Genomic DNA, 12767 nt, shown 5'->3' with positions numbered 1-12767 from the left:
CGAGGAGGAGGAGGAGGAAGAGGAGGTGGAGGGCGAGGAAGGAGGAATGGTGGTGGAGATGGACGTGGAGTGGCGCCCGGGCAGCCGGAGGTCCGCAGCCTCGTCGGCCGTGAGCTCCGTGGGCGCCCGGGGGCTGGGGGNCACAAACCAGCTGCGGGCAGCTTTCCGGGGCTCCACCTCGCATCCCTCCTGTGTCCCGCCTCCCGTGGAAGCGCGTAACCCACCTCTGCTACTGGTGCCCTACTTCCGGTACCCATGGCGGAATGCCACTGCGCCCTTGTTGGTGCAAGTTTATGGGATACCTCCTCCTTCGAAAAGAAAATGTGTCAGCACATTTTTACCGCTGGACATACGTGAAAGCCGCATTAGAATGAAAGAGTACCTCTGAAGATTTTTCTTCTTGTAGAGGGAAAAAAAACAACATTCTAATACAACTGGTTGCAACTGCATATCGGGAGCTTCCACCGATCTGGGTGCCCTACTGCCCCTCATTCCATTCTGGAAAGAGTTAACAGTAGTGGTGTCCAAGTTGTGGGAGGAGTGTCGCTGAGTTGTCACTGATGTTTTGGTGATGTGTATGGTTGTTTTGGGGAGAGCAAGCTGTTGAGAACACCACAAATAGAGTAAAATAATGTCTGAGAAAAACAGTTATGTAGCAATTTCTAATCTATGCATTTTTCTAAAACAGTTGCAAAGAACAAGTTGCACTGTTTAAAAAACTTGGTAGTATATTTCTAAATAATTAATGTTTGAAGTTCCAGCAAAACAATGAAGTCACCAGATACCAGTAGCGTGTAAATGTGTCAGAGTTCGGTGCGCCCAACTTTCCAAAAGGCAGGAAAGGAATTTTCAGATTTGCCAGTGCCTATTGAGAGGACACAGATTTTCCAGGAGCAGATAGAATCCTGTTTTTGCAAAGTTTTGTCAGAGGCATCCTGGGAAAAGAGTTGCATTTGCTCACACCCTTCAAATTATTTCAATCATCACTTTTAAGAGTTTGCATTCTCAGTTCTTTTGAAAGTTTCCTTTCCCTTCTCTTCCCTGTCAATTTTGGAAATCTTGCACGAAATAATCCAGGTGTTTTTATAACAATGTAACTGAGTCCAAGTCAGTCCACCACATATTGACCCTATGACCTTGAGCAAACTGCTTGTCCTTTCTGATTCCCAATTTTTGCTTTTCTTAAAAAAAGATAATTATAATACTGAGCTCTTGAGTGGGGAGAATTAAATGAGATGAAACTTGTAAAATGCATAGCATGCCTCTGCCATGTTGTGAGTGCTTCATAAATATAAGTTAAATCATAAATTTTTAATTGTGTACACTTGGGTACGTTTATGTAGGTGCTTAGGTTAGGTAATCTGACTCAGGGAATAAAAGATCCTTTTTGAACAACCTATGTGAGTTAGTAAAAAACCTTAACACTTTTTAAGGTTCAAAACTGTATCCAAACAAATTATATATTATTTTACATTGTTTTAAATGTGTGTTTTCACTGACATGAGAGAAGTTTTTTATAAGCTAATGAATAATAAGTCATGATCCTTTTAACTCAGGTTAAGTGTCTGATAACATATTTAACCTTCTTTGAATAAACTTGATAATGGAATATAATAAAGTGAAATATATATCTTTATATGAGTTTATATACAAGTTTATTTCTTCAAAAATTTTAAATTTTTCTTAATTTAAAGAAGTTAAAAGAAACTGACGATTTTCAAGCTCATAGTGAACTTCTAGTCAATGGTCTAATTAGGAGGAGAAGAGACTCAGAAAAATGTTAATTTTAGAAAATTTTAGAATAAATTTTATTTTAACTATTAAATATATTAAAAATTAAACATACTTGTCACTTATTAAATAAGTGATAGTTGTGGAATAATTAGCACTCTATTATGTGCCTCCCTTCCCCATCCCTCACCAAAAACAAAAAATGCCAAAACAAAAACCAAAAACTAAACTAAACTAGTTCCATTTCCCTATGGACAGAAATCAAGTAAAGGAAAATAAATAACCATGAATGAGTTGTGGGGTTTTTTTCCTCCTCATGGATACCAATGACAAAAATTGTCCATGTAATAGGTAAGTAGTACCCTAGGATCAAAACAGAAAGTAACTTGCAATCCGTAAAGGTAGGAGAGATTACTGAAGCTTGGAGTGGTCTGGAGTTTCCCTGAGGGTCTCCTGCCTTCGTGGTTTTATACAACTCACTCAGATTTTCTGGGCCTCAGTTGCTGATTTATAAAATGGAGGAGTTGAACCTAATCTCCAAAGTCTTTTCCAGCTCCAACATACTCTGTGTTGCTCTTTAATGACCTGAATCCAAGACTGACAACAAATGGTCATTTTTGCTCTTTGTGCAGTAGGTAGATCTATTTTCTTAGCAAAAATAGGATAGTGAAGATGAAATGTTTGAGGCCTGGCTGTGGGAAATATTGTGTGCAGCCTAGGAACTGAGAATTTATTCCTAAATATTAGGAAGTGGTTGCAAGTTTTTAAGGACATGCAGAAAGGGAATATCATTATCAGGCGGTGTGCTGTGCAGGAGATCTTGCACAGGGACACAGAGAGACAGGGGGACCGTGTAGGAGTCAGCCAGTGAAGTGGTAAAGGCCTGGGCCAAAGGCGGCAAAGGATGGCTGAAAGATTTAAAGACTGCCTCCAAACTTAAAGACATCCTCACTGGTCTTGTGCAAATTCTTTAGAGCAAAAATAAAATTTGACACTTTACATGAGTTATCAGATTTTCTGAATTTTCAGAGTTGAACGTGTTCTATGGATATATCAACCTGATAAAGTCATTTCTTATTTGTTATTTTAAACAGCTATGCTTGAGGTTTGGGGTTTTTGTTTACCTGGAGAAATCCTAAAGTACTGGCTGTATTGGTCAGCCTAGGCTAAGCTACTATAACAAATAGATCCCTCCTCTCCCGTTTACTATACTGTATCATCACTGTCCATTTCCAGAACTTTTTCATCATTTCAAACTCTACCCATGACCACATTCCCCTTCTCCTGGTAACCTCTATTCTACTTTCTGTCTCACTGAATTTTTCTAATGTAGGTACATCATATTAGTGGAATCATATAATATTTGTCCTTTAGTGCCTGACTTCTTTCACTTATCATAATGTTTCCAAGATTTATCCACGTTGTAGCATGTATCCAAATTCCATTCCCTTTGATAAATGAATAATATTCCATTGTATGTATATAACACATTTTGTTTATCCATTCATTAGTTGATGAAGACATGGGTTGTTTCCACCTTTTGGCTAGTGTGACTTCCCCTTTGTTTTTAATTTTAACCTAACTCTATCACTTCTTCCTTTTTAATTTGCACTATAATTTTGAACAAATGAGATTTTGTATTCCCATAGCCATGGGGATTTTTTTTTTTTTTTTTTGAGGGAGGGTTGCTACTATGGGGTTTGTGGAAGTTATGCTAGTAACAGAATTTGGGCAATCAACAAACATTTGTTGAGAGTCTCTTTGCATTGGGTTCTAGGAATACAGAGATGAATAATACAAGGTCCCAACTCTCAAAGAGCTCAGTTTAGTAAGGGAAACAGATATAAGTAAATAATTGCAATGCCAGGTGTCAGGTATAGAAGGGACCTGCTATGAAGAGAGGACCAGCTTTGCCTGGGGAGGTCAGAGGAGCTGAAACTTGAGTTCACATTTTGAAGGATGAGGGGAAATTTTAAGGAGGGAAAAATAGCAGAAGTAAGACCAAGCAAGCCTATAGCTTATTGGTATTTTTCCCTGTAAAAAGTTAGAACTCGAGAGGGCTTTACATGTCAATCTGAAGATGATTCTGGCAAGAATGTAGAGAATGGGGTGAGGCACATAGTGCTGGTTGGTGGGAGAATAGGTCAAGAGAGGCCTAACCAAGAGACAGAGGGGTGAAAAAGCTGCAGCCAAGGCAGGTGAACTGGGATAAAGGGAAGCTGGGCTGGAGACAGACAGAAGCCATCAGAATTGTAGACCAATTCCATATGAGGGTTAAGAAAAGGGCCTGTTTTAGGATGGAACCTGTTTCTGGCTTGGTACCATTAACTCACACAGGGCAAGTAGGTTTCTAGACAAAAAAATAATCTCAGTGTGTGGGGCATGTGAGTATGAACTCTTTGTGGGGTAAACAGGTGGAACTGGCTGTTAGCTCTGGCATCTCCTTGTCTGTACCTCAGGAGAGGACTAAGAATTCAAGATTCAGGAGTCAGTATTATATAAGGTAGCGACTGAACCTTCTATATTAAATGGCTCCATAGTAGTAAAATGTCACTTCCCTTTTTAAAAAAAATTTTTTTGTTCTTTTTTTATTGTTTATTTAGTTGTTTATTTATTGAGAGAGATAGAGGGAGAGGGTGAACACGAGTGGGGGAGGGGCAGAGAGAGAGAGAGAGAGAATCCTAAAATCCTAAGCAGGTTCCACACTGTCAGCATAGAATACAATATATGGCTTGAACTTACCAACCATGAGCTCATGACCTAAGCCAAAATCAAGAGTCAGATGCTTAATTGATTGGGCCACCGAGGCACCCCATCACTTCCCGTTTTAAAGATGACCCTGAAATTCAAATAACTATTAGAAAGGATTGTGTTTGTCTTCCTAAACAAAGCTCACATGTCTGAGCACAAAAGAAGAGGATTCTTTTATGACATAAATGCAGTGAGAATTTGGTCAGGCTATTCACAGTAAAATCAAAGTTCATATGGATTTGGGTATTAACACCATTCTGAAATTTAGACCAACTAGATGTCAGAAGTAGAACTTTTTTTTCAGAGTTGTGCCTGTTTCTGGAGCTATAGACAGGCCTCTTCTAAGCGATTTATGTGCTTTACACATAATATTCTAATTCTTAGAGCAACCCCACGAAGAGGTACTCTTATCCCATTTTCAGGTGAGGAAATGGAGGCTTGTGACTTTAGATAAGGTCTCACAGTTCATAAGTGGTTGAACCCTCATATGAACACAGCTGAATCCAAAATTCCACATTGTATCTTGTCATGATCCATGAGTCATGAGCATTCAGTGTATTTCAGATGGGACAAGGTTAGTGTGAGGCAGATTACCCACACTGAGTCCTATAGCCATGGAGCTGAAATATTCAAGATGAAATAATATGAGAGCTGGAAGTAGTTTCAAAACTGGGAGGAATGGGTGAGGATTTAGATGAATCAAGGTTGGCATTGAGTTGATAATTGTTGAAGCTGAATGAGAGATACATACAAATATGAGGAGTTCATTGTATCATTCTCTTTTTGTGATTTTTTATATATATTGCAAAATAAAAAGGTTTTGTGTGTATTTGAATAAGACAGTTGCACAAATGATGTTTTTTCACAGTTACTTATATTTGAGACATCTTTGGTGTTTTTGGATTCTCCATCTCAGAGTTCCCCTATATTCATATTAGTGTCACTGCCCAGGGCAATATACACCGTTTAGATGAAGTACTCCAACTTCGGGTTCTGAAACTGAACAAGTACCTTCTTAAACATGAGACAAGTGGATATTGTCTGGTGTCCCCCTCACAGCATGTTCTCCCTAACAGCTGGGGGCACTTTATGTACTGAGCATGAGTGCCTGAAATGCCGGGCAGGCACTCCCTCCATAGCTGGGACAGTTGTGGGAAAAGACAACAGCTGATTTTGAAGAATGCTGCCATCTGGGTCAGGAGCTCTGTCTTTATTCTTATTTTATCAGCTCTGCTAAACATGGAAGTAGTTGGTTACAAGACAGCATTTTTTAAAATTTGTAGATGTAGCCATTTTTCACCCATCAGAATATAAAGAGGTCCCTGTGTCCTCAGACAGACCCTATATATACACCCAGTGGGGGAATTGGATAAAATTTTTAAAGCAATAAACATTTGAGGAAGTAGACAAACTTAGAAAAAGTCAATGAAATGCATAAAGTATATAAAAATACAAGTAAGGGGACTTTGTTTCTTTTTATTGGAAATATTTCATTTGAGGGCTAAAATTAAATTGCCATAGACCCTTGCAAGTTTAGCTTGAATAAAATTTGATGGAAGTTTGGTTTTTCTATTTATAGGTCAGGCAATACCACTTGTAAATATTAAGAACCGTGTCTGTTCCTTGAAACATAATTGTTTATAACCCATGGGAAAGAGTGAAATCACTGACCAAGTGAGGCAAGACAACAGTCTTTCCTGATGATAAAGAGACAAGTAATCCCTACTTACGTGTACATTTTAGTCCTGGCTTCCAAAAGAAATAGAACCAAAGAAAGAGTGTGATTGCATCCAGTGCTACTGAGCCTAATATTTGGCTGCCTTTGTGTTATTCTGAGTTGTAATTTTCCGTGTCATCTAAATTCATAATAATTTTTAAATATGATAGAGTTTGAATGAACAAACATTCTGCTTGCTGCATTTCTTCTGAGTGAGTAATTTCCTGACAACTACCAGATCTTGGCAGAAGCAAACCTGGTCATAAGTCATGCTCCACTTTCCGTGTGTTGAAACCTATGATGCGTAACACAGTGTCCTTGAATTCAGATGCTGATTTTCCTAAAGGAGATTTGAGAGAAAAAAGAAAAGGAAACGAAATACCCAAATTTAGGAGTAAAATTAATGTATTATTCTAAGACTTAAAAAGTACATAAACACTAGTGATGAAGTCATTTTTATGAAGTAAAAGCCTGGACACCATTTTTCCCTGTTCTCTGTGTGGCGTCAAGGTGGCTCCAGTGGCTGTGTGAGTTTCGGTGACTGAAGGGGTTCAAGTCTGTGGAATAAAAGTGTGAGGCAGAATGCAAGGGCCAGCTTGGCTGCCTGCCATTCATAGCCGACCTAATCTAACTGAGAGGATTGAGCAGTTTGTCTTTTTTGGAAAATATTAGGGCTCTTCCAAGTAACCAGCAATGTGACTTTACCGCACTGTTCATTAATGGGGGTTTTGGATGGCCACCATGTCTGTCTGCTGGCCGAGTCCGAAACTGTGGTAACTGCCTCCAGCAAGCTCATGGAGTGTTATGTCATCCTACTCAGCCAGCCCAACACTTTTTCCATCTGCTAAAATGTGGAACATGGTTGCTGATTTTACTTTCTCCAAAGAGAGAGAGAAGTTGGATGATTTTTGCTTTTAATTTAAAGATTATATGCTAATTTTAGCATTTAAAAAATCTGTTAAGCTAAGCATGTTTAGTGTAGTCAGTCAGCATTGAGTTTCTTAAAGGACAAAGATGGGTACAGAGTAGAGAGATTTTATGCCAGTGTGCTAGAAGTTTAACAGATATTTCCCTAGTGAAATGATGCTCCAACCAGTCCTTCTTTCTATCAGGGTGACCTGAAAGGTATCATGTGCTATGTAGTTACATCATGTACTAACGGTTCAGTAAGAGGGTAATTGCCAAGTTGTGTCATCCCCCGCATAGGAAGAGGTGATGTGTATGCACAATTATTTAATCTGCTCTTCTAGGCTGCCCTCATTTCCTGTTCTCTTCCTAAATTTTTACTAAGACATTTTGTAATGGGATTGGGAGTTTAGACAATGATCAGATTGTTGCCTTTTGATTTGCATATCAGGGGGGACAGTAGAGGTTGATATGTTCTAAGGTAAAAGGCACTCCTGCTAAAACAATTTCTCAGTTACATTCAGAGCATGCAAAAAAAAAAAAAAGTACAGGAGACTATCCCTTAAAGGTTGTGCTATTTATTTGATGTGTTTTCTCTGCCATTCATGAGATTGTTAAAAAATAAAATGTCATATTTTTCATTATTTTAAAGGTCTTTGGGGAACAAGACTCATGGAAGAAAGCAACACTAACCGAGAGAAGTATCTTAAAAGCGTTTTACGGGAACTGGCCACGTACCTCCTTTTTCTCATAGTCTTATGCATTCGTAAGTAGAACATTTCCTCCTACCAAAGGAAAAGTTTTGAAAATGTTTGACCTGTCCAAACCATAATTGAAAGGAATTGTGTATGCCATAAGAGGGGTTAATTCAGAAGTTCTCTGTTTTCAATTTCTATTTAGAATTTAGTAAAAACCTCCTCTCTCCTCTGGCAAACATTAGTTAAAATTCAGCATTATCTGATTGGCTAGTTCATTATCAGTTGTGACCATTGTAACTATGACACGCATGTGGCAAACTGCCAGACACCAGGAAACCAATTAAAAGGGTTTTTTTTAGATTTCTTGATAAATACACTGTCACTGTTTTTATATCAATTAAGTAAAGTCTACATAAGATTGTTTTTAGCAAAATGATGTTCTAAGTTCAACTTTCAGGAAATACAAATAATATGTCACCTAATATTGCTTTTATGGATATACGTATTTAAAAGTCCCAGGCTTTTGGATCTTGATGTGTTTGTTGTGTGGGTTCCTTCATTTAATTCATAATATTTTCCAAATCTTCAATGAGCGCTGGACATGTCCTCTAAGGAAACTTACTGCAGACTCACCTCTTTCTTTCTCCTCTCTCTTTCATGTGTCCATGCATCCTTGGGGAAGGGATGGGAATCAAGCCTTAGCCAGAAACAAGTCTTAGAAACCAGTTGCTTCAGAGTCCAGAAGGCCATAGACAATGGATTTTATCTTCTGGATCAAAGGGCATTGAATGATGGGAGTCCTATCATGCTCTCTCTAAAGCCCTTTATGAGAACAGACAAGGAAGCAGATTTATGGCAACCACGACCTTTCACCACACTCCTGGGAAAGCAGTTTGTTCTTACAGTGCACACTGAGGAATGCTGAACAATTAACACCAGCCTTGAAGAGTCCCCTTCTTTGAATATGGAGAGAATCAAATTTAATCAATGATTTAATAATGCCATTCCTATTACATTAAAATTGATCACCTTGAATTTAGTTGACTAAGTGCAAAAAGGTTTTTGAATTTATTAGATTTATAAAAGGAATAAAAAAGCTTTGTAAGTTGAACATAACGGATTGAGGAAACATTTAAGTTTCAGTTGTAATTTTAAGAAATTGAATACTGATTTATTTACCATCCCCACAAATAGGTTTTATTAATACTCGTAAGCTCTTGATGAGCTTTAACAGGGAATGACTTTTTGTATTTTCTGAGACTTTGCATATCCAAGTGGGAACTTAAGAAGAAACTTAAGAAGTTATTTAAGCTACGAAGTTTGTATGTGTGAAAAACATCCATCTTCTTGGTTTTTCCTGTTACTTATTTAGGAAGAAAATGTCATTAATTGTTTTTTATTTTTATTTTTTAAGTTTATTTTGAGAAAGGGAGAAGGAGAGAGAGACAGGAGAGAGAGAGAAAACACAAATGGGAAAGGGGCAGAGAGAGAGAGATCCCAAGCAGGCTCCATGCTACCAATGCAGAGCCCAGCTCGGGGCTTGAACTCACAAATAGCGAGATCATAACCTGAGCCGAAATCAAGAGTTAGACCCTTAACCGACTGAGACACTCAGGCACCCCTGTCATTACTTTTTAAAACAGTCCATCTAAGGGGCTCCTGGGTGGCTCAGTCGGTTAAGCATCCAACTTCGGCTCAGGTCATGAACCCATGGTTCATGGGGTTAAGCCCCACATCAGGCTTTGTGCTGACAGCTAGTTCAGAGCCTGGAGCCTGCTTCAGATTCTGTGTCTCCCTCTCTCTCTGACCCTCCCCTGCTCACTCTCTCTTTCTCTCTCTCAAAAAAAAAATAAAACATTTTTAAAAATTTAAAAACAACAACAAAAAACAGTCCGTCTAAGATAGAAATGCTGAAAAGCCAGAAAAGATCTATTCATTACATTAAAAGTTGTAAAGGCAGAGGTGTGATCTTTTTAACTTTTATGTTCTAAGCTGTTAGAGCTTAGAATACTGAAGTAGAGTTTGCTCCCTGCATAGGAGCTTAAATATTAAACTGTAGTGGCCTTAAATATTAACAGGTTGATTAAGAATCATTATTAAGTTTTTTAAAATCTGACATAGACACATACATACATCTGTATCTTATGCAAAATGTAAGTATCCCTGTAAGTCTAGATTTTCTGTGCCCCTCGCCCAAACTGCTTGAGCATCAGAATCACCAAGAGAATTTTTTTTATTTTTATTTTTTAATATTTTTATTTATTTCTAGGAGAGAGAGAGAGAGAGGCAGCGTGAGCAGGGGAGGGTCAGAGAGAGAGGGAGATACAGGGTCTGAAACAGGCTCCAGGCTCTGAGCTGGCTGTCAGCACAGAGCCCGATGCGGGGCTCGAACCCACGAACCGCGAGATCATGACCTAAGCGAAAGTCGGACGCTTAACCGACTAAGCCACCCAGGCGCCCCAAGAGAATTTTTTTTTAAATTACCATTTGCCCAGATCTACTAAATCAGAGCCTTCTAGATGTGGCCCAGGGAAGTGAGTTTTCAGATGCACTGACAAGTTTGGGATCTAGGCCAGATAAATAGACCGAATAGCTTTTAGGAAACATGCCTAAAGGCATATAATTAGGGTTCTCTTGTTTTTTAAAAAATTTTAAAGCTTTTTGTTCTTTTTTACAGAAATCACATTTTTTTCTTATACTAATAGCTACATATTTTACATAGGCAAAGTTTATTTTCAGAATATTGTAGCATCTCTGGTTAAGAAGGGATCTTAGCAACCATATGATAAAACCTCCACTGAATGCTAAAATTGCCCTCCAGCATTTATCTCAAGTGGTCAGGTATCCTGTGTCTGATTGAGCAAGAGTTCCAAGTTAAGGAACTCATTTATTTGAAATAATTCATTTCTTTTTTCTATGGCTGTGTTAGAATATTCTTCCTTACATGAAGCCAAGTCTATCCCTGTGTAACTTCTTCTCTTAGTGCCCCCTCCAAGCCCACCTTTACCAAGTGCCTTTTCCAAGTTCTCCAATTTAGCCTATCAGAAGTTTGGAGACAGCCATTCAGTCTCCCTTAAGTCTTCTCTAGGCTAAACCTTTTCAGTTCCTTTAACTGTTAATCGTGTCGATGGAGATATACCTTTGAGTACCCCCATGATAGAAATTCCCCCTGCACATGTTCTGATTATCAGGTCCCTTTGAAAGTACAGTAGCTCCTGGGTGGCTCAGTCTATTAAGCATCCATTTCGGCTCAGGTCATGATCTCATGATTTTGTGAGTTCTAGCCTGGTGTCAGGCTCTGTGCAGCTCAGAACATGCTTGAGATTCTCTCTCCTTCTCTCTCTGCCCCTTCTCCACTTGCGCTGTCTCTATGTCTCTCAGATAAATAAACAAACAAACAAACAAATAAACTATAAAAGACAGAAAAGTAGGAGCCTCATGATGAAAGAATGGAAAAGTGGGACTATGAGTGTCTGTATTCAAATACAAAGCTGTGGCTCCTGCACCCTCCCATCACCTGACCCTTCACATAAATGATTCCTCAGTCTCACCCCAAAAAAACTGTAAAGCACTGTGTCCCCCAGCTAGTATTTGAACACTTTTTCCTGGATCATAGTGGAAGACTTCCCTTTCAGCTCTGTTAAATTTCATCTTATTAGCACCTGCTTATCATTCCAATCTGTTGAAATTGTCTTGGATCTAGAGTCATTCACTTATGTATCAGCTGTTCCTCTTGGCTTCACTGGATCAACAGAGTTGATATCATCCATGTCCTTATCCTGATTAGTTAATAATAAATAAAAAAAGTTGGTCTTAAAGCATCATCCCTTAGTGAAAGCTCTTTGAGTGGAGTTCAGTGAATTATATTATCATTATTATATTATATTATCAGGTCAGAATGTTCAAGAAATAGTTTAATAAGAAAGACTTTTTCTTATTAATGCCCATCTGAATATCTCCACCATTCCTCCACTATCAGCTGTTGACCAAATTAAAAAGGAAATGAGATAAGCAGGCAATGGGTCCTAGTGATTGAACCCTTTCCCCATTGCTCAGAAACCATTTTTTAATTACTAGTTTTAAAATCTTGCCAGCAATATCAATATCAAGTGACCAATGATATCAAACTTATCACTTTGTGTGTATATGAGAGAATGTACTTTAGCCCTGTGTCTTGCACATTGGAAGTGCTTGATATGAAATAGATAGGAATCTGGAAGGTAGCTTGACACAGTAGGAAAAGTGTAGATTTTTTTGCATCAACAGAGGGCTGAGTTCAAATTCCAGCTCCACTACTAATATACTAGGTAAGCTTGAACAAGTTATTTAGCCTTCCGATATCTGTGAAATACTTATTTTGAAAGATTTTGTGCAGGTTGGGAATAATACACCAAACGATCCTAGGTACTGTCATGTGAGAATAGTAACAGCAAAATTCTTCCCAGAGATCGTTGACAATGGCTGAATTCTTTCATCAGTAGGTTCTAAGAAGTGTAGTTTCTAATTGTTTGAGCATTCATTTGGGGCCCCTAAATGTCCCTCAAAAGCTTATTTTCCATTTCATCAGCATGAATTCTAAGCCCCTGTGTCTTTAAAATCAGTCTACTTAACCCAGAGGAGAGAAATAACATGGGGAATACATACTCCTATTTTCTCTGTAACTTAGAATTCATTCTTACTTGAAACCTAAGGTTGCTATGAATCTACCATCAAAGTACTTATTTTTATATGGGTTACTGCTATAAATAGTAAGAGTATTTCTTTGTGTGACTTAGATGCTGAAATTAAGGAAAGGAATAAATATTATTAAAGATCTTTGGAAAAGGCAAAAAAAAAGTCTGGTGAATCTATGATTAAAATACATTTGCCTCTTCTTTTTTTCTGCTCTCTCCAGTCATTAAAATCTCTCAAATTTCCTATGTTTAGACATTATAATGGAAATCATAAACAAAAGTTAGTCGAGT

The 12767-nt window shown here is 38.2% G+C and overlaps 1 protein-coding gene across 1 annotated transcript in view; it reads left to right on the top strand.

The window, feature by feature from the left end:
• PKD2 (polycystin 2, transient receptor potential cation channel) overlaps nt 1-12767 on the top strand; it is a 56560-nt gene that overhangs the window by 535 nt on the left and 43258 nt on the right. The window contains exons 2-4 of the mRNA XM_077765181.1: nt 5-289; nt 7312-7324; nt 7758-7871. Coding sequence (XP_077621307.1) covers nt 5-289; nt 7312-7324; nt 7758-7871 — 412 coding nt within the window. The remainder of the gene's footprint in view (nt 1-4; nt 290-7311; nt 7325-7757; nt 7872-12767) is intronic.

The sequence above is a fragment of the Crocuta crocuta genome, unplaced genomic scaffold, assembly GCF_008692635.1.
Source record: "Crocuta crocuta isolate KB4526 unplaced genomic scaffold, BGI_CrCroc_1.0 scaffold134, whole genome shotgun sequence".
Taxonomy (NCBI): Eukaryota; Metazoa; Chordata; class Mammalia; order Carnivora; family Hyaenidae; genus Crocuta; species Crocuta crocuta.
This window is presented reverse-complemented; position numbering and strand designations above follow the sequence as displayed.